Here is an 18,339-nt window from a genome sequence, read left to right on the forward strand (position 1 = left end):
ATTCTGAACTTCTTCTTCTTAACCTGCACAATTAAATATTTGTGTACAATTTTTTCCTTTCTGTTTCATCCTATTGTTACAAATCATGGTATGTTTTTTTTACCGTATTAATTTATACTTATGTTATTAATTGCTATTTTTGAGTAGATATTTTTAACTTTGTTGTTTATGTTTCTGCAAAGTTATTGTTATAAGTATTTGTTAGTACAAATTAAACAACACACGTTAGTTGAGTATTCACACAAATTTTCTCTACTGATCATAAAATTGTTGAAAAATTCCTTAAAGATCTATACTATTATTTGTCATTATCACATAACTCAAGAACATTTAATGAATGAATTATTCAGGAAATAATAAATCATTAGTTCTTTAATCAACATTAAAAGAAAAAAAAAGAATAAAATAAGAATATATATATACACAAAGGCATTTCGTAAGAACAAAAACACATTTAAGTTGCATAGATTTTACAATTGTGATATGTGTCTCAGGAAAAAAATCAAAAAATTGTTAACATATTCAAAAAAGAAATTACTTACAATATTAATGTTTTTTATATGTAAGATAATTAGTGTTTTAATTTTAATGACTCATAGATTTTAAGTATTTATTTTATAAATTCAGTGATATTAAATGGATGATTTTACTAGTTTCTTTATAAAAGCATTTCAAATTCCAGCCATTTCCAGCTATTTAAGTGTACCAAACAAACAATATTTTTGTTAGTAGAATATAAAAAAGTGAATAGTGGTGGACAAGCAAGAATGGAAGATGGCGGCCATACCGAATATAGACAGACAGTTAAAATGATTAACAAATTCCGTATTTCGTACCGTGCTTCAATTTCCTCATTCTCTGCGCGTTTTGTAAAAATCAAAACCGAACTCCTTAAACGGAGAGAAAGAGAGAGACTAATAGTATTTTAATGACAGCCATGAATTATCGCACCATTTCTCCAGCAATATTTATTTGTTTTCCTCCATTTTCTCCCTCAAAACATCAAAACCCCCGTACTATTTTCATCTTATTTTATCTTCAAAATCACTTTTTTTTCCCTTTCCAAGAACCATTCTTTTTTGGAAATCTTGATTGTTAGTCTTCTTTTTCTTTTTGGGTATGCGAATGTGAATCATAAGAATCATTCTTTTTTGGGTATCTTGATTATTGAACTTCTTTTCTTTTTGGGTATTCGAATGTGAATCAAGAAACTCATAAGATGCAAGAAGGGAAGACTTTATTCGCCAGAATCGATGATTCTCCTATGTTTCGTCAACAGGTAAAGAATTTCAATCTTGATTCTTGATTTTATTTCAAGAAAGTTGCCATATTTGATGGTACCCTCCTGTCTGTGTTATCAGCTTAGCCTATTTTAACGGTAGAAATAACTCCATTATGATGCAGGATGCCTAATCAATTTTGACTATTTGAGGTTTCTGTCAGTCAATTAATATTTTGGGGGCTTATATATATATATATATATTTCTTTTTTTATTACAGTGGTGTCTTGGCTAGCTAGCATGTGGAAACTTGCTACATGCCACCAATGTAGATATCGGTTAACTATGTTCACCAAAGCTTACACATATGAGAATAGATTATATGGTGTTGAGGTGTTTTTTGTATCCACTAGAATTTGACCCCTGATCTTAAAGTTTGTTACCTACCTCATTGACCTCTAAACCACACCTTGGATGCTGTTTTTGCACTTATATTTATGCAGACACTGTTGTTTTCTTGTCTCCCTTATCCTTTAAATGGAATTTATTTTGTCTCAAGTTACATGGTCTTAAAAAGTGAAACATAGTAAGCTGTTGATTTAGCATTTTATCGGACAGTTGTTTGGACTGTAATTGGGCTTTGAGGAATCTGGTTTGTCTGGAATAAACCCTGAGACTATGAGGATTGGGATAGTTTACCAAAGTGTATCATCAACAACCAAGGAGAAGCAAGTTATGCTTTAGCTGAAATATTCTTCCTTGAACGAGTGTATAATTATATTTTGTTAGATGTCAACTGCTACAATTAAGCTGATTTGTGGTATATAGCCCATGGTTAGATGATAGGTGTAGCACCCACTCATTCAATAGGAATGATTCTATAGATCTGTTTGATGATATGCCAAACTGACATATAATCTAGGGCTAGTATATCTTATTATAACTAGCTTAACACCTCTGCAAGTAAGTGTGTTCATACACAGCTGGTCAAGCAGGTATTTATGTGATATATACATTGAGATTGGTATTCATGCAACAGTAGTTGCACATATTTTTGTTGATGTTCTTTTACCATGAGTTGAAGTCCTTAAATTTTGTTTGTGGTGGTGGAACAGATCCAATCATTGGAGGAAAGTTCTGAGACTTTGAGGGACAAATGTCTAAAGTATTATAAAGGATGTCGAAAGTACACGTAAGTTTATTTATCCTGCTCTATCAATTTATTATCATATGTAACATTGCACAGGACAGTCCGTTAGCAAGTATTATGATGTATAAATTGGAGGTGAGAAGGGTGTACAGCTGTCCACTGCAACAACCAGTGCTGTTACTTAGACGGAGGAATTCAGTTCCACCAAAAATGTAGTAGCTTCATTCTTTAGTTCCAACAAACGAGGCACAAATTCTGAGAATATTCCAATTAATATATTATTGATCCCATAAAGTTTTAGGATGCCTGGTCATAAGACTCATACATGTAACCATAATTTGCATGATTAATTAGGGAAATAGCTTTCTTCAGCTTTTGTGCTACCAGCTTGTCATTTAATTTAAACCTTTTAATACCATATATTAGTTGGATAACCTTGAGAAGATGTGATGCTAGAAGAGTGTAAACCTGAAGTTCTAACATGACCTGGAGCAGTTTTTTTTCCCTCAAGGGAAGTCTTACAAGTGGATTTACATTGTAAATCCACAGCTCTTCTTTAACAATATCATACTATCTACCTTAAAATTTGAGGGAACATCCAATGCAGATGTATTATCTGGATATATCAATTTCTGCCTATTCATTGCCTCGTCTTGTAAAATGATGGGAATGTATTATATTATTTTTACTCATCTTTGTTTTCTAACACTATAACTGACTTGACAGCTGTCCATTTTAATCTCTGTACATGCAAGCTGTAACCTAAGCTCTCGTTAAACCATCCTCTCACAATACACTTCCTTCTTAAAACCTTATTTCGTTCCTTCAGATGATTCTCTATTTCGAACCACTAATTCATATTTAAGTCGCATGATTCTCTATTTCTGGGCTACATCATCTTTTATGTTAGTTGCCTGATGAATCATTTGGCAGTTGGCATGAATCAGTTTCACAAAGATTGCTTGTCAGCGAAGTTGATTCACAATTGATTTTTTCAGCAAGGGATATCATGGTCGTATACCAGTCTGTGTATTTCTCTCCTGCTTTCTCTTTCGGCAGCGGGTCTGAAATTACAACTAAGGACAGGCTAACATACATCGGGGGCCTCTGCTTTGCCACTATGGTTCATTAAGTTATAGTATTTCGTGAAGTTCCTTGGCAGTTGTTATTTCTTTCTGACTGTATCTTTCTACAGTTTCCTTTAAACCGGCCGTTATAATGTAAAAATATATTTATCTTCTACCTATTGACCATAGAGGTATATTGCACCATTATGGGCTGTGCTTATAGGAAGGAGTGTTTAGTATTCCTACAAGCTTCATTTCAAGGATGTTACTGGGAAAAAAAAGGCAGTATCTTAATTCTCAAGTAGTTCTGCATAAATTTTGTTTCCATGGTAATCCAAATATGCACTAACATTTTGCTATGAGCTCATTCATTTTTGTTTCCTATTTACAGAGAAGGGCTTGGAGAGGCATATGATAGAGACATTGCTTTTGCCAGTTCACTTGAAATCTTTAGTGGAGGGCGTAATGATCCCATTTCTGTTGCATATGGAGGTTTCCTATTCTCTCTTTACCTTTTCAGATCAGATTGTTTGGTATTTAGGGTGTGTTTGGTATGAAGGAAAATGTTTTCTATAAGTTTTGTACTTTTTAAACTCTCTATAATAAAATCCTCCTTGTGGTGATGCGGGTGGTGGTGGGGGTTAGGAATTAGGGGTGGGCATTCGGTATTTCGGTTCGGTTTCGGTTTTTTTTTTCGGTTTTTTCGGTTTTCGGTTCTTGTACAACGTGTACCGAACACCGAACCGAAATAATTCGGTTCGGTTTTTATTATTTCGGTTCGGTTTTTGTTATTTCGGTTTTTTGTTATGGGCCTGCTTAGTGGGCTTTTTAAAATTTTGTAATTTTTCTGTTTATTTTATTTATGTTTATTTCTTTTTGCTTATTTTACTCTGTTTTTCAAATTATTGTATGATTCAAAATAATAAATTATCGTTAACATTGAAATTTAGCCTTGTATAACATTGAAATTTACCGGTCGTTGTTGTGCTACGGCTGCCTACTGGTCAATTGGCAGCTGCTGCATGCTGCTGGTCGCCGGAACGGTCGACGCTGCTATAGTCTGTAGACGACTAGACGTGGGAAGTGGGAACGGTAATTTTTGCCTTTTGGGAAGTGGGTTTGTAAAGTTGAAAAGTTTGAAAAGACAATCTTTTGTTTTTAATTTTAAATTATAATATTTATTTTTAAATATTAATAATTAATATAATATTAATATATATTATAATTTAATATATTTCGGTAAACCGAAAAACCGAAATACCGAATTACACAAAAATTGCATACCGAAAACCGAACCGAAATACCGAAAAATACAAAACCATGTACCGAAAACCGAAATACCGAAACCGAATTACCAAAATAATTCGGTTCGGTTCGGTTTTTCGGTTTTCCGGTGTTTATGCCCACCCCTATTAGGAATTGACCCTTAATGTACACTAATATTAAAAGGGGAAAAATACGAAGGAGGGGAGACCTCATGTTATCACCTCACATCCTAAGTTTGTTGAACAAGTTCAACTCTTTACATCGTGGATGCTTTATAAAGGTAATATATCCTAAATGGTGGTTACACAGTGTCAGAGCTGTGGTATGCTAGGGGACTCCTTCGTGCAAAAGGTATGCATATGCATATTACAAAGAAAAGCACAACTTTCAAAGATGCACATGTATTCTAGATTATGATTTCTAGAAGGGCCTCAAATCTTTGAATTCAGTTATGAACCCTTTGAACTTAGAAGTGATTACCTATAGGTCCCTTATCCAAAACAGAAAATGTCTATGACCTATAGGTTCAATAGGGGACTGATTGTTTCTCATTGATTGTGATGTTCCTATATAATTGCTAAACGTTAGAAGGTTAACGACTTGGATTGGCATATTTGGCTGCACTTATCTAACTCACGTGCATTCATTTGCAATTCTCTATTTTTTTCCATTTCCACATAAAGCAACACTTTTTTGCAACAAAGAATTAATGCAAAGTCTTACTTCCCCAATTATACTAAATGCAAGTTGCATTCATAGGCCCTGATATGGCCAAATTTGCTATCGCTCTGAGAGAAATTGGAACCTACAAGGAAGTTCTTCGGTCACAGGTATCAGTTTCCCCCCATATCTGCACTTCAACTATTATGCAGTTTTTTCCTTTTAAAAAAACTATTATGCTGTTTATCAAATGATTTGTATTGTTAACAGTTGTTATATCTGCATGGATGTAATCCATATCCTAGTACTGGTCCATGAATTGTTTGGTAAAATTGTAGAATCATATTGTAGATAGAGTGGCCACCTCATGTTAAAGTTTAAACTACTACAGGGACGGAGGACACTTCTAATTAAATAATTATTTTTTACACGCTCTCTCACATGCGAGCCTGCTCTGTTATCATGTTGAATTATGTGACTAGAGGAGATACTTTTATTTATTTAATAATGATATCTGGACACATCTAATGTGTTCAAACTTTCTCATGCCAACTTGTTTTAGGAGTATTATTGCTCTTCTAGACTTTAAGTCTAATTTACTTTTTTCTTTTCCATTCCAATGTCTACTTTATACTGTGTGTGCCTTGAAATATCTTCGCCTTGTTTATTTCATTTGACTGGCATTTTTTCTGTGTCTTGCTTAGGTAGAGCGTATATTAAATGATCGATTACTGCATTTAGCAACCATTGATCTTCCAGATGTAAAGGTATACTCACTACTTTCACTTGTAGTCCATTATGTAGAGAAAGTTTGTACAGATAAGAAAATCTAGTCTTTTGGGTACTTCGGCTAATTCTTACTTATGAAGCACATTTACTAGGATGTTTCATTGCCCATTGGTGCAAGTACTTTTCCTTATTTTGTCAGTATATATTTTCATCTTCCTGGATGCATATAGAAGGAAGCATCTAAATGAACAATAAAGTGATGAACCAAAATTGGTCAGTCAAAATACTTTGTAGATGAACTGACATGTAAGCTAATCAACCTTGCATAAACTTTATTTTCTGAAGTATGGATGTTTGTAGAACCTGTCCTACTGGGCTAAAGCATATGCTTGTGCACGTTATTATATGTTCTGTTTATGAGAGAATGAAAACAATAGAGTAGGATTATCTTCAAAGTAAGCTTTGAATATAGGTATATGGTTGGTGTTTTGACCTCTGTTGCTGTAACCTGCCCAATGGTTCGTTGGTTGGGTGAGTAGCATAATTGAAGTCGTTATGATAGTCTGAGCTTCTAATGACACTCTGAACACTGACTAAAGTTTCCACCAGGCTTCATGCTTCAACCAAATGCAAATCAAACCATTGGCAAGGTCTTCCCTCTTGTATTTCTTTGTTGGGTTCAAATCTTAGAGTTAATAGATTTAAGTGATGGAGTAGCTGGTATTCAAATTAATAGAGAAAAGAAGGAACCGAGTTATCAGAATAAGTTTAGACAAGGATTCCTCCATGTGGATAGGAAATGCTTCTTGAAAAGCAACTGAAGGGGATGGCTCGATTTTGTAGAAGTTGTTGAAGGAAGGAGCAATAATGTACGCATGCTAGGGAACTCAGTAGGTAACTTCGTCTTAACACTGACTAAAGCTTCTGTCAGATTTCAGGCCTTCAACTAAATTTGAGAAAGGACAAGATGTAGCCAAATTCTCTATTAGCTCTTTGGGCACTACTCTTACACTCTGTGTATTGATAGTAAGAACAAGCATGTTAAGAGCAGAAAACCTTACCTGATCAAAGTAGAAAGCCCTTTTGCTTTCTGTTTGACAGCTACTTGAGCTTCATTCTTTTTTAGGTGCGAAAATTTTCTTCCGTAGACTGAGAAATGAATCAAGAGAGTGTGTTTTTTAAACAACAAACTAATTTGTAGTATCTGTAATTTGGTTCGTAAATGTTTAATCGATGGTTTCAAAAGACTACACTTGATGCTCATTGATTTTGTTTTGAGAATTTGTCAAATTGATACCTAGAAAAAAAAAAGAAATAGGAAATAATTAAACTGGATCAGATAGAAAAAGAAATAGTTGAATGTTTCTAAGGAGTTAAGATTAGAAAAAGGCAGTGTCTTTGTTTTGGGATTATTTTCTAAGTTTAACGCCCATTATTCTTTCAAGACAACTAGCTGGAACTCTACAATGTTATAGCTTTTTAGGGTTGCTTTAATAGATTTTTTAAGAATATCAGCTATCTGGTTTCAACATATAGATAGTTTCTGCTCCACTAGAGATATTGAATAACCTTTGAAGCTGAATGTTTCTAAGGAGTTAAGATTAGAAAAAGGCAGTGTCTTTGTTTTGGGATTATTTTCTAAGTTTAACGCCCATTATTCTTTCAAGACAACTAGCTGGAACTCTACAATGTTATAGCTTTTTAGGGTTGCTTTAATAGATTTTTTAAGAATATCAGCTATCTGGTTTCAACATATAGATAGTTTCTGCTCCACTAGAGATATTGAATAACCTTTGAAGCATCTCATTTATACTAATCATTATTGAAATAAAAGGGGGGAGGGGGAGAAGATGCTGACAGTAACTAGTTATCATTTGGGTAGGACTTGCCTATGATTTCGATGGTTTAGTTTTTGACTTGTTCCATACTTGACCATACATGATCTCGCAGAACTCTATCCCACCCAATTGTCCAATCAACCTTACATCTCAGTTATGCAAATATATGTACAGATCTCTCTTCTTGCTCCTTTTGTAGTTCAACCACTTGTAGTGTATTCTCAAAGACCTAACACGTGTATTTTGATGTTATGTGAATTTTCATTACTTTCAGGAAGCTCGGAAGCGTTTTGACAAAGCCAATGTTGCTTATGATCAGGTGGATACAATGTCTCTCTAGTCAAATCTTTTATCTGTCGTGTGTTGAGCTTTATATTCTTGGATAATTACCCATTTAAATTGAAAAATACAAACTTGCAATGGAGTGACTTTCTGTTGAAATTGTACCTAATTGTTCTCTGTTTTTCTAATTGTACTTTCTCTTTTGAAATAGCAGACTCAACTTAGAACCTATAAATACCATTTCAAAAGGATAGGGGAGGCAGTAATTAATAATATGTCAAGTAAAAAAGCGGGAATTACTAATTTACTAGTATTGAAAACTTGAAAGCAAGATATTTATGTACCTAATATTCTAATAATCAATATTATCTTGTTTGCCAGTGGCTGCTTTTTTCTGTTCTGTGATTGGTTAGTATTCCTAAATCCTGTAACTTAAGTGACAACCTTGATTGTTGAAGTCCAAACAATGTTTGTGCATGTTAATGTGTCATTTTGAATTAGCCATGGTCTTGCTCTTTGTTGTAAAAGACTTTCCTGTTGTCTTTGACATGTATCCTTATCTTTTCAGATTATTTTAAGCAACAGATTTTGGTATATTAAGACATTAATCCTTTTAAAATTGTTCAATAATGATTAACTTCTAAATCCCAAACTAAGTTGGGACGACTATATGAATCATCAATATATGTTTGCTCCTTTTGGACTCATTTCATACAATCTTTTTTGAGTTACATTTTGAAGAAAAAGAGTTTTTGGGTGTCTACTTCTCGGAACTAAGGCCAACCGGGTACAAGATCTTTATACCCTTGGTAACAGATTAACACCGGATGGCGTTTCCACATCTTGCTTCTATGACCTTTAAACCTTTAGAAACATCTTCACATTTGTTGAGTTGTAGCTTTCTGAAAAGAAGTTGAAATAGTTCGAAAATTAACATGATGGTACTTGGTTCTTTGTTTTGATGTACATTAAAATGATTGCTTTTATCATCTAGGTTCGAGAGAAGTTTTTGTCATTGAGGAAAAGTACTAGGATGGATATAGCTGCAGCCATTGAGGAGGTAACAAACATCGGTTCTTCTTATAATCCATAAACACTATCCTTTTATGTTGTTTATTGATCAGGTAGTTTCTATGGTAACCATTGTCAGGCAACATCTAATTTGGTAGTCCTTCCAGGAACTTTACAATGCAAGGTTGAGCTTTGAGCAAGCCCGCTTTAATCTGGTGTGCACAATTCTTTGGCAGTCGGTATCAAATAGTGATGCAACAAATAGCAATATAATATAATTGTTGAAATATTTCATAAGTTCAGGTCGGTGCTCTTTCTGCGGTTGAGGCCAAAAAGAAGTATGAATTTTTGGAAGCTGTTGGCAGTATGATGGACAGTCATCTTCGGTTTTTCAAACAGGTCCTTTTCCTTTTTCTTTTTCAGTGGAAAAAAAGTTTTAAATGGTGAAATCTTATGCTTGTTGATATTAATGAATGCATCATGCTGAATTCGAGATATTACGTGATGCACAGGGGTATGAAGTTTTGCATCAAATGGAGCCTTATATCAGCCAGGTTAGATGCTAGTGATGAAACAGTTTTTTTGTGAATACCCTTTTCCCATGATGCCTTCCAATTTGCTTGAGGGAATGGATGATAATGTGCTACCTTCATGAAACTGAATTGTTGGGTTCTTTTTCATTCCTTTTTATTACCTTCATGACAAATATTCTCTTTTTGGCATCCGTAATCCTTTTTATCCGCAATCCTTCCAATTTACAGTTCTATATAGATAAACTACCTATTTCAAATTCTAATTGTTAGATATCACTGAAATTAGTTAACGTTCACATGTCTTACACTGAAGACTTTATTACTGTTACGCAATCGCCACAAAGTAATCAAGGCAAGTTAACTTGGACTGTGTTCCGCCACTTGCGTATTGTTTTTTTACAAAGAAATATTATAATTATATTACAAAAGCAACATTTACAGCACAGTGCATTTGATCATATTAATAATAAGAAAAATAAACAGCCTCACATTTAGAAGTTGCTAGGACAGGACATTACAAGAAAGGAAATCTCCCAATACAATAAACGAAAAGGACGGATTCCTTCTGTACAGAGTATTATTCCTGTAGAGAATCTATGAATTTCAATTTTGGCATCTTGTAGGTTGCCCCGAATAGTCCAAATCGTATACATCTTCTGTATAGCATCTTCCTTCCCTTCGAAACATCTTGCTTGATGTGCAGTTCATTTGATCTTGTAGGTATTAACACAATACATGGTAAATTGCATGCATGTGTAGTTTGCTTTTAGATCTTTCAGGGAAAAAATGGATTTTAGAATTTTTACCAATTTTGTGACTCACTAACTGCGTATTGAAGTGTAGGAAAGAGTGGTATAGTGGTACCCAGAAGTCATTAACCCATGCATTCTCCAAACCTCGAACTTCAAAAGTCTACTGCTGGTCTATCAGTTTTTTGCTCAGATTTGATTTGCGCCGTTGCCCACCATAAAACAATGCCTTCGTAGATTGAACATTTGCCAAATCATAGGAAGCTCCACATTGCCCCGTTTTGGTGCTTCTTGAAGCCTCGACTAAATTTTTATTCATTTTCGCTGGATCTTGATCAAAGAAAAATTAATGGTTTTGGGCATTGAAGTTACAAAGGGTCCAAGCACAAGCTTGTAAATTCAGGAGATAATTGCATGAATTCTGAATCCATTACCGACCCCAAGATTACTAGATAGGCAGATGAGGCAATTTAGTTTCTCAATCATTAATAGCTAATTTGATTTTAGTTCGTCTTTTTTTGGTTGTCTGTGACTCTGCATGATAAAGTTCTTCTGTTATAGTTTCAATTGTCAGCTGCTGGATCCATTATTTGTGCATCTACTATTACACTCTACTTATGTAGCATACGTGGAATTACTTCAGTGATATACTACTAATTTTCATTGTATGCTTATGGCATCTTTTAATAGTTTTTATATGTTTTGAGGGATGCTGTTCTGTTTCAGGTCTTGGCTTATTCACAAAAAGCTCGAGAAAGTTCCATGTATGAGCAGGCAGCTCTCAATGAGAGGATGCAAGAGTACAAAAGGAAAATAGATCAAGAAAGGAGATGTTCGTTCAATGGGTCTACAAATGGTGACGTCACACAACCTTTTTCCAGGAGTTCTCACAAACTTATTGAAGCAGTCATGCAATCTGCTTCTGAAGGAAAGGTATGTAGTACAATCCTGCATTTGGCTACAACTATTAGCAAATAACATTCTCTTACTGCTTACGATATTCAGTATTCCTTTTAAAGAAAATTCTACCTTTCATTTCTTTAGCTAAGATTTCAATAGTTTAGGTACAAACTATAAAACAAGGATACCTGTCAAAGCGTTCTTCTAATATCAGAGGTGACTGGAAGAGAAGATTCTTTGTTCTAGATAGCAGAGGAATGCTGTACTACTATCGAAAACAATTGAGCAGGCCATCTGTAAGTCATCGAACTAAATGTTTGTCACAAGTTCTTTCAGCTATTATATAGACCTGCTCAAATGTGGAGAATGCAGTTTCAGGGTTCTGCCAGCCCACTCCTTTCAAACAGATGCTCTTCCCCAGAACCGGGATCAGGACTGCTGAGTCGTTGGCTTTCTTCTCATTATCATGGAGGTGTACATGAGGAAAAAGCTGTTGCACGTCACACAGTGAACCTACTGACATCAACAATAAAAGCAGATGCAGATCAGTCTGATCTGAGATTTTGCTTCAGAATAATTTCACCAACAAAGAATTATACTTTGCAGGTAAATGCCTGAGGCATCCTGATAATTCTTTGGGCTGTAGTAAGAGAACTGGATTTCAACCTAGATTTCTAATCAACAATAACCTTTTAGTAAAGATATATCCTTTGGCTATTCAGGCAGAGAGTGCAGCGGAGCAAATGGACTGGATAGAAAAAATAACAGGAGTTATTACTTCATTGCTAACTTCCCAGACACCTGAAAGGGTAAACTAGAAAATAAGTATATGAGTCTTCCTTTCCTTATTTTTGTTGTTATATCTGATAATATGATTTTTTGGTGTTCAGCATTTCTCTGGTAGTCCCATTAGTGAAAGTAGTTCTATAGGAAGTCCAATTGACCATGATCAAAGAGCAATGGAAGAGTACACATCTGGGAGGGATCTTACTGGTAGATCTTTCATACGCCCATCCAAAAGTTCAGTGCACATCCTCAGCACGAAAAGAGAGAAACCAGTTGAAGCACTAAAACGGATACCTGGGAATGATAAATGTGCTGATTGTGGTGCTCCTGGACCAGAATGGGCTTCTTTAAATCTTGGACTTCTTATATGCATTGAATGTTCTGGTGTTCACCGGAACTTTGGTGTACATATATCCAAGGCAAGCCAACTTAGTTACATTTTGCACCTAAGTTTCTTTCTGTGTGCATAATCAGAAACTTAATCTTCTTAAACCTCTCTCATTTCGTGTGGGAATAGAAAGTCCTGCTGTCAAGTTAACCATGTGCATCTTGTGTAATTGTCTGTTAGAGCTTTTACAAGTATATGTATCATCTTTCTGTGTAAAAATTAAAGGAGACCCATTCCAAAAGAAGAAAGGAACTAGATACCTCAGTTTTAACCACATAATCTCTTGATGATAGATCGGACCTCTTCTTTTGCTGCTGAAATTTTTGAAATACCTAGATACATGAAAAAATTGGTGAGGAGTGAACTTTCGTTCACAATTAAAATTCTAAATGAAGTCTGATCTTATCGTGTTTAAACTTCTGAGGGTTGTACTTGATAATTCTCCTTGTTGTCATTGTGAAATCGTTTCTTCATTTAGTTTGAGTTTTTAAAATATTTATTTTCTCCAAATTTACACTTGTCAAAAGAAGAAAGTTTGGCTCTTTTCATCCTCCAGTTTTTTTGTTGTAGTTGTATTTAGCGCAAGCCGCAAATCAAGTTATGATCGGAATGACAGAACTTGAGTACAAAATATGAATTTCAGTAAACCAGAGTAAAGTGGAAGTGAGAAGAGAAGACCTTAACTGCATTTTATGTTAATTTTCTGCAGCATATCCGAAGAGAAAGGCTATAATATGAGACAAGAGAATCATGTTGCTGAATGACAATGCAGTATTCTGTCCATTTTCCCCTTTCTTGTTTAGATTTAGAATAGTTTGTCCTTTGTTAAGCACTTCACTTGCTTAAAAAATAATAGTTTATAGACCTGTGACAGATGATCATGCAAAAGATGAAGTTTCCTTTTCTGAAATTATCTAACAGTTTTCAACTTTGAATTGTAGGTAAGATCTTTGAAACTTGATGTTAAAGTGTGGGGGCCTTCAATCATAACGCTTTTCGAGGCACTGGGTAATGTGTTCGTGAATTCTGTTTGGGAGGAGCTGTTGCATGCAAGAAAAACGTTTCAGGCTGATGAAATACCAATGCGGTTTTTTGAGTCTGAAAAACACAAAGAGTTCTTTGGAAAACCCAGTTATGCTGATCATATTTCAGTAAAGGAGAGATTCATTCATGCAAAGGTACTTCTCCGAATAGTTAAGCTACTTCCTTTGCCGTCTGTTCAATCTCTTCAAGGGGTTGCTCGTCTTGTAATTTTCTTTCTCAATTAAAGCTGACATCATCAGCTCATTACTCCAGTTCTTTCAATTGGTTTGCCCTTAATGTGTCCAGGTTTATGGACATTGCACATTAGGCCTAAGAGTGACCCTATAGTTTATCTAGTTGCTTTTCTCTGGTATTATCTCCCAGTTCAAAGCTAATAGAAGAGATCGGTGGTCTAGGACATTGCACATTCTGCTATGTAAGATGGATGTCAAACATTTTCTCTCTGATGTTCTCCTAATTTCTTATATTTCTCAAGAACTTATGTGATACCACAAAAGTTACAAAATTACGCCTGCAGTTTATGTTAGAAGCATGACTTGATCTGAAGACTAAAGAAGAAAAGAACCATCCTAGGCAAAAAAATATACTGTAAATATTTTATTCTAGGTTAAATTGAGACTCTTCTTTGTTACGTAATCTTGACATTTGTCGTCTTTTTATTTTGGTAAAATCAAAGGATCTTAGTTAATTAAATATTTGGTGATCATGCATGTTATGACTATGAAATTGATGAAGTATGTTATGCACAACTATTAGCATCTTTTGCTGGTATGTAGTAGACCGTGTACAAATAATATATAAAGTTGAAATATTTGTTCGAATGAGGTTATATCCCTCTATGTTTCAAAATGTTCATCTTTTCTGTTGTGCGACTCTGTTTCTTACCCGACTCTGGTATCCATATCTGCGTTACACAGACATTATTCATATGTGAATAATCTCGTACAGTTTAGATGTGTTGCCTATCTCAAGCTCTCAGCACAGTGTATAGAGGCCTTCTGTGGCATTTTTGTGTGCAAATGAATATGTAGTACTAATGGTGCTCCCCTATGTGCAACTAGTCTGCACGTGGTAACTGAAAGAACTCTTCCTAAATAATTCAAATCTCTATAGCTAGCTTTTCTGGTTAAATGTGAATTAATGTATGTTTGCTATGTCTGTTTCTGGTTGCAGTACGCAGAAAAACGTTTCATTCACAAGGTGAAGGACACTACACACCTCCTTTCGGTTGCAGAACAGTTGTGGGAAGGTGTCCGTGCAAATGACAAGAAAGCTGTATATCGTCTCATTGTGGTCTACCAATCTGATGTTAATGCAGTCCATGGGGAAGAAGCATCACCTGGTACGTCTCAAAATCTAGAGACTTGTTCTGATTCGAACAAAACCTGATTATAACATCATCTTTTTAGGCAGTGATAGTTCAAGCTCATTTAACCCACAAAGTGAAAGTGAAGAGCATTGCATTGCTGAATTTCTTGATGGCTGTTCCTTACTTCACCTAGCTTGCCAAACTGCTGATATTGGCATGGTGGAGCTGCTTCTGCAGCATGGTGCCAACATAAATGCTTGTGATTCACGAGGTCAGACCCCACTGCATCATAGTGTTATGAGAGGAAGAACTGCAACTTCCAAACTGTTACTTGCGAGGTAATTCTTTGTTTTTAAGTTCGCTGTTAATCCTTATAAGTAAAGATAAAAGGGGTACTTTGTGTTTAACCATCATTCTGATGCATGCACACACGCTTATGCTTGTCTCTATACCCTGCAAGCACACACTTATGCTTGTCTCACTTACCATAGTTCTTTCTCTCACAACCTAGAAGCTTATGCTTGTATATCTTCAGTTTTAAGTTTGCGAAACAAACTAATGTTTGGATATTCACAAAAGTTCCGAAGGAGCTCGATGTTAATGGCATGTACCAGAACATTCTATAAATTTTTATTTGTTGAAGTCATGGGAGTCCACAACTATTGTGCCCACATTCAGAATATTTATATCTCGCATATGCCAAGGGAGTGCTTTATTGGGAAACTCCACCTATCTCATGGGTGGTCGGACTTCTAATCCCAAGTTAAGCTTAGTTCATGAAGCTGCCTCTGTGAGAATTAGTTACAACTCAGAACCGTAACTTATACTTGATACATCATGTGAAGTATCTCAATGCAAAATTGTGTATTTTTTTTATTCAATGAAATGCTTCAATGAATAAAGTGGTGGTTAGACCAGCTTTGTTAAATGGGGTGGAGTGTTGACAGATCAAGAGCTCTCACATTCAGAAACTGAAAGTGGTGGAGATGAGGATGCTACGATGGATGTGTGGGTATACTAGAAGAGATGGGATTCAAAATGAGGATATCCGAGACAAGGTGGGGAGTGACTTCGGTGGAAGACAAGATGCGGGAAGCGAGGTTGAGATGGTTCGGGCATGTGATGAGGAGAAACAAAAATCCCCCAGGTGGTGTGAGAGGTTGGCTATGGATGGATTCAGGAGAGGTAGAGGTAGACCGAAGAAGTATTGAGAGAGGTAGAGGTAGAGCGAAGAAGTATTGAGGGGTCGTTTGGTTGGGAACAAGTTATCCCAGGATTAGTTATCCCGGGGTTAGCTATCCTGGGATAACTTATCCTATCATGTATATGTCACTGTGATATAAATGACAGGATAAGTTATCCCAAACATGGTAACCAAACAAGTTACAAAATTTTTATCCCATCACTATTTATTTTTATCCCTCACACCAAACGACCCTGAGAGAGGTAGAGGTAGACCGAAGAAGTATTTAGAGAGGTGATTAAACATGATATGACGCAGTTGCAGCTCACCGAAAGTGTAGAGTCCGCGCAACTTAGCTTTTAGCATTCACTTGTACAGTAAAACTCTTTTCTTTTGAGGAAGTTGTTTTTTGCATTAAAGTTGGTTCTCTTGAATTTCTCGTTTAGTTCAACTTTGGATGTTGATGTGTTGTGGTTGAAACAATCAGCTTTTTTCCCGAGTCTAGTCTTCAGTGACCGTTTCATAAGAGTATCTAACCTGCCCACCCTGATCTGCCTGCTGCAACAGTTTAAAAAGATTTGTTGATCTCTAACTCTATAAATAGGACTCTTGTTATTTTGTTTGGAATAAAGCTTGACGAATACTTTATACTTTATGAATTAATCTCTCTCTCTCTCTCTCTTTCTCTTATTCATTCTACCTCTCTTTCTTTGTCTCTCTTCTGCACTTCTTCTCCCTTTTCTCATTTCTTGCCCTTCCTGCACGTCTTTTTGGAACTACATTAGACTTGCACTTCCAACTTTTTGGTCAGTAATACTTTGCTCAAATTTGAGGGGGATTTATATGTTTTTGGATCAATAATGAACTTAGCTATGATTATGTTTGAACCATCAGACTAATGATCAAGATCGTCTTGTCCTGTGTAACCAACTACACAGTTGTATCATTTGTATATTTTAAATCATCTTTATCTGACCAATATGATTTATTTTGAACAGGGGGGCCAACCCACGCATTGCTGATCTTGAAGGCAAGACCCCATGTCACCTTGTCTCAGAATTAGCCCTCAATGATGTGGAGATTCTTTCCCTCCTGAAAGTTGCAAATAGATAGCAGCAGCACAAAGGTCACTCGGAGGTAAGAGTTTCCACGTCCCACAGAGTGATGCGTTATCTTCAAAGCAACTAAGGTTTAAGCTATCTCGGAAAACAGCTTGCTATAATGTCCAGGTCTTGGAGATTTTAATATATGCAGCCTTCATGGAATGAAGGAGAGAAATCTCTTTGCGTTGGCAAATTGGAGCGAAGAGATGATATAACAGAGAGTGCCCAGGATGTTTAGTTTGCTGCTTCACTCATGCTTCAAGATGCATAATCCACTTGTTCATATGTATTTTTCAGCGTTTAGTTTCTTCTCTATAAATTCTTGCAGAGCTTACAGAATTAGACAGTAGATTAGTTGTAAATAGTTTGTTATATTAAATTAGTTTGAGATGCTGTAGAAACTGAAGAGGTGCAAAGTGATAATTTTTTTTCTTCCCCAACTATATATATAAAGCAAACTCATGTTGATCAATTGTTAATATTTGTTTCGATTTCTAGCTTAGATTCTCCAGAGTGATTTCTTATTTTCATGGTATCGAACTGATCTCTGTATATTGGGAGGATGTGCTCGGGCTCAACATCACGGTCCACTACCTCATGTGAGTTCAGTTCGATATCATGTTCGGGACGAGGAATGAGGCTTGGCAGTCAAGCCCATACACAAGTCATAAATATATGTAGAATGTATTTTCATAATTTTGTGGTCTTAAAAGGATGTTACGTGGAAAGTTAGTATTAAAGAATTGTCAAAAAAAAAAAAGTGCTCCTTTTGGAACAAACAAAAAAAGGAGTGTAAGACAAACAAATCAAAATCGAGTTGGAACTGATAATTCGAAATGAAAAATTGTTATTGGTTTATAGGAGTTATTGTATGAGGTTTACCCAATGCTAGATGTAGAGACGCATAATAGATCGATATGAACATCATGAGTTGTCCTATAATAAAATCAGTTGTTGTTGATACCTCTTTCCATAGCTAGAACTTGGAGAAGGAAGGAATAAGAGGGTCTAATGGTTATTAGTTTAATGATTTAGATTTTATCTTTTATCGAATAGCGGTTTAGAATTTTTAATGAAGAATATGTTTTCATATGAAATATTAATAGTTGAACAAATGATAA

At 35.4% G+C, this 18,339-nt stretch overlaps 1 protein-coding gene across 2 annotated transcripts; it reads left to right on the forward strand.

The window, feature by feature from the left end:
- The first annotated feature begins 1,186 nt into the window (after positions 1-1,186).
- LOC125832482 (ADP-ribosylation factor GTPase-activating protein AGD3-like) lies at positions 1,187-17,692 on the forward strand. Of its 2 annotated transcripts, none has more exons than XR_007443228.1 (19): positions 1,187-1,279; positions 2,336-2,412; positions 3,829-3,929; positions 5,463-5,533; positions 6,068-6,130; positions 8,205-8,249; positions 9,207-9,272; positions 9,391-9,438; positions 9,527-9,622; positions 9,736-9,777; positions 11,232-11,438; positions 11,570-11,701; positions 11,778-12,011; positions 12,128-12,214; positions 12,296-12,610; positions 13,521-13,757; positions 14,797-14,965; positions 15,037-15,270; positions 17,114-17,387. XR_007443228.1 is itself a non-coding variant. In XM_049511634.1 (19 exons), the coding sequence occupies exons 1-19, from the start codon at positions 1,220-1,222 to the stop codon at positions 17,226-17,228; spliced, it is 2,403 nt and encodes an 800-aa protein (XP_049367591.1). In that variant the 5' UTR covers positions 1,187-1,219; the 3' UTR covers positions 17,229-17,692. The 2 variants fall into 2 exon arrangements, 1 of the variants encoding a protein (XP_049367591.1); XM_049511634.1 differs by having other exon boundaries at positions 15,033-15,270; positions 17,114-17,692.
- Positions 17,693-18,339: the final 647 nt, after the last annotated feature.

The sequence above is a fragment of the Solanum verrucosum genome, unplaced genomic scaffold (assembly GCF_900185275.1).
Source record: "Solanum verrucosum unplaced genomic scaffold, falcon-dt-bn FXZP01000009.1, whole genome shotgun sequence".
Taxonomy (NCBI): Eukaryota; Viridiplantae; Streptophyta; class Magnoliopsida; order Solanales; family Solanaceae; genus Solanum; species Solanum verrucosum.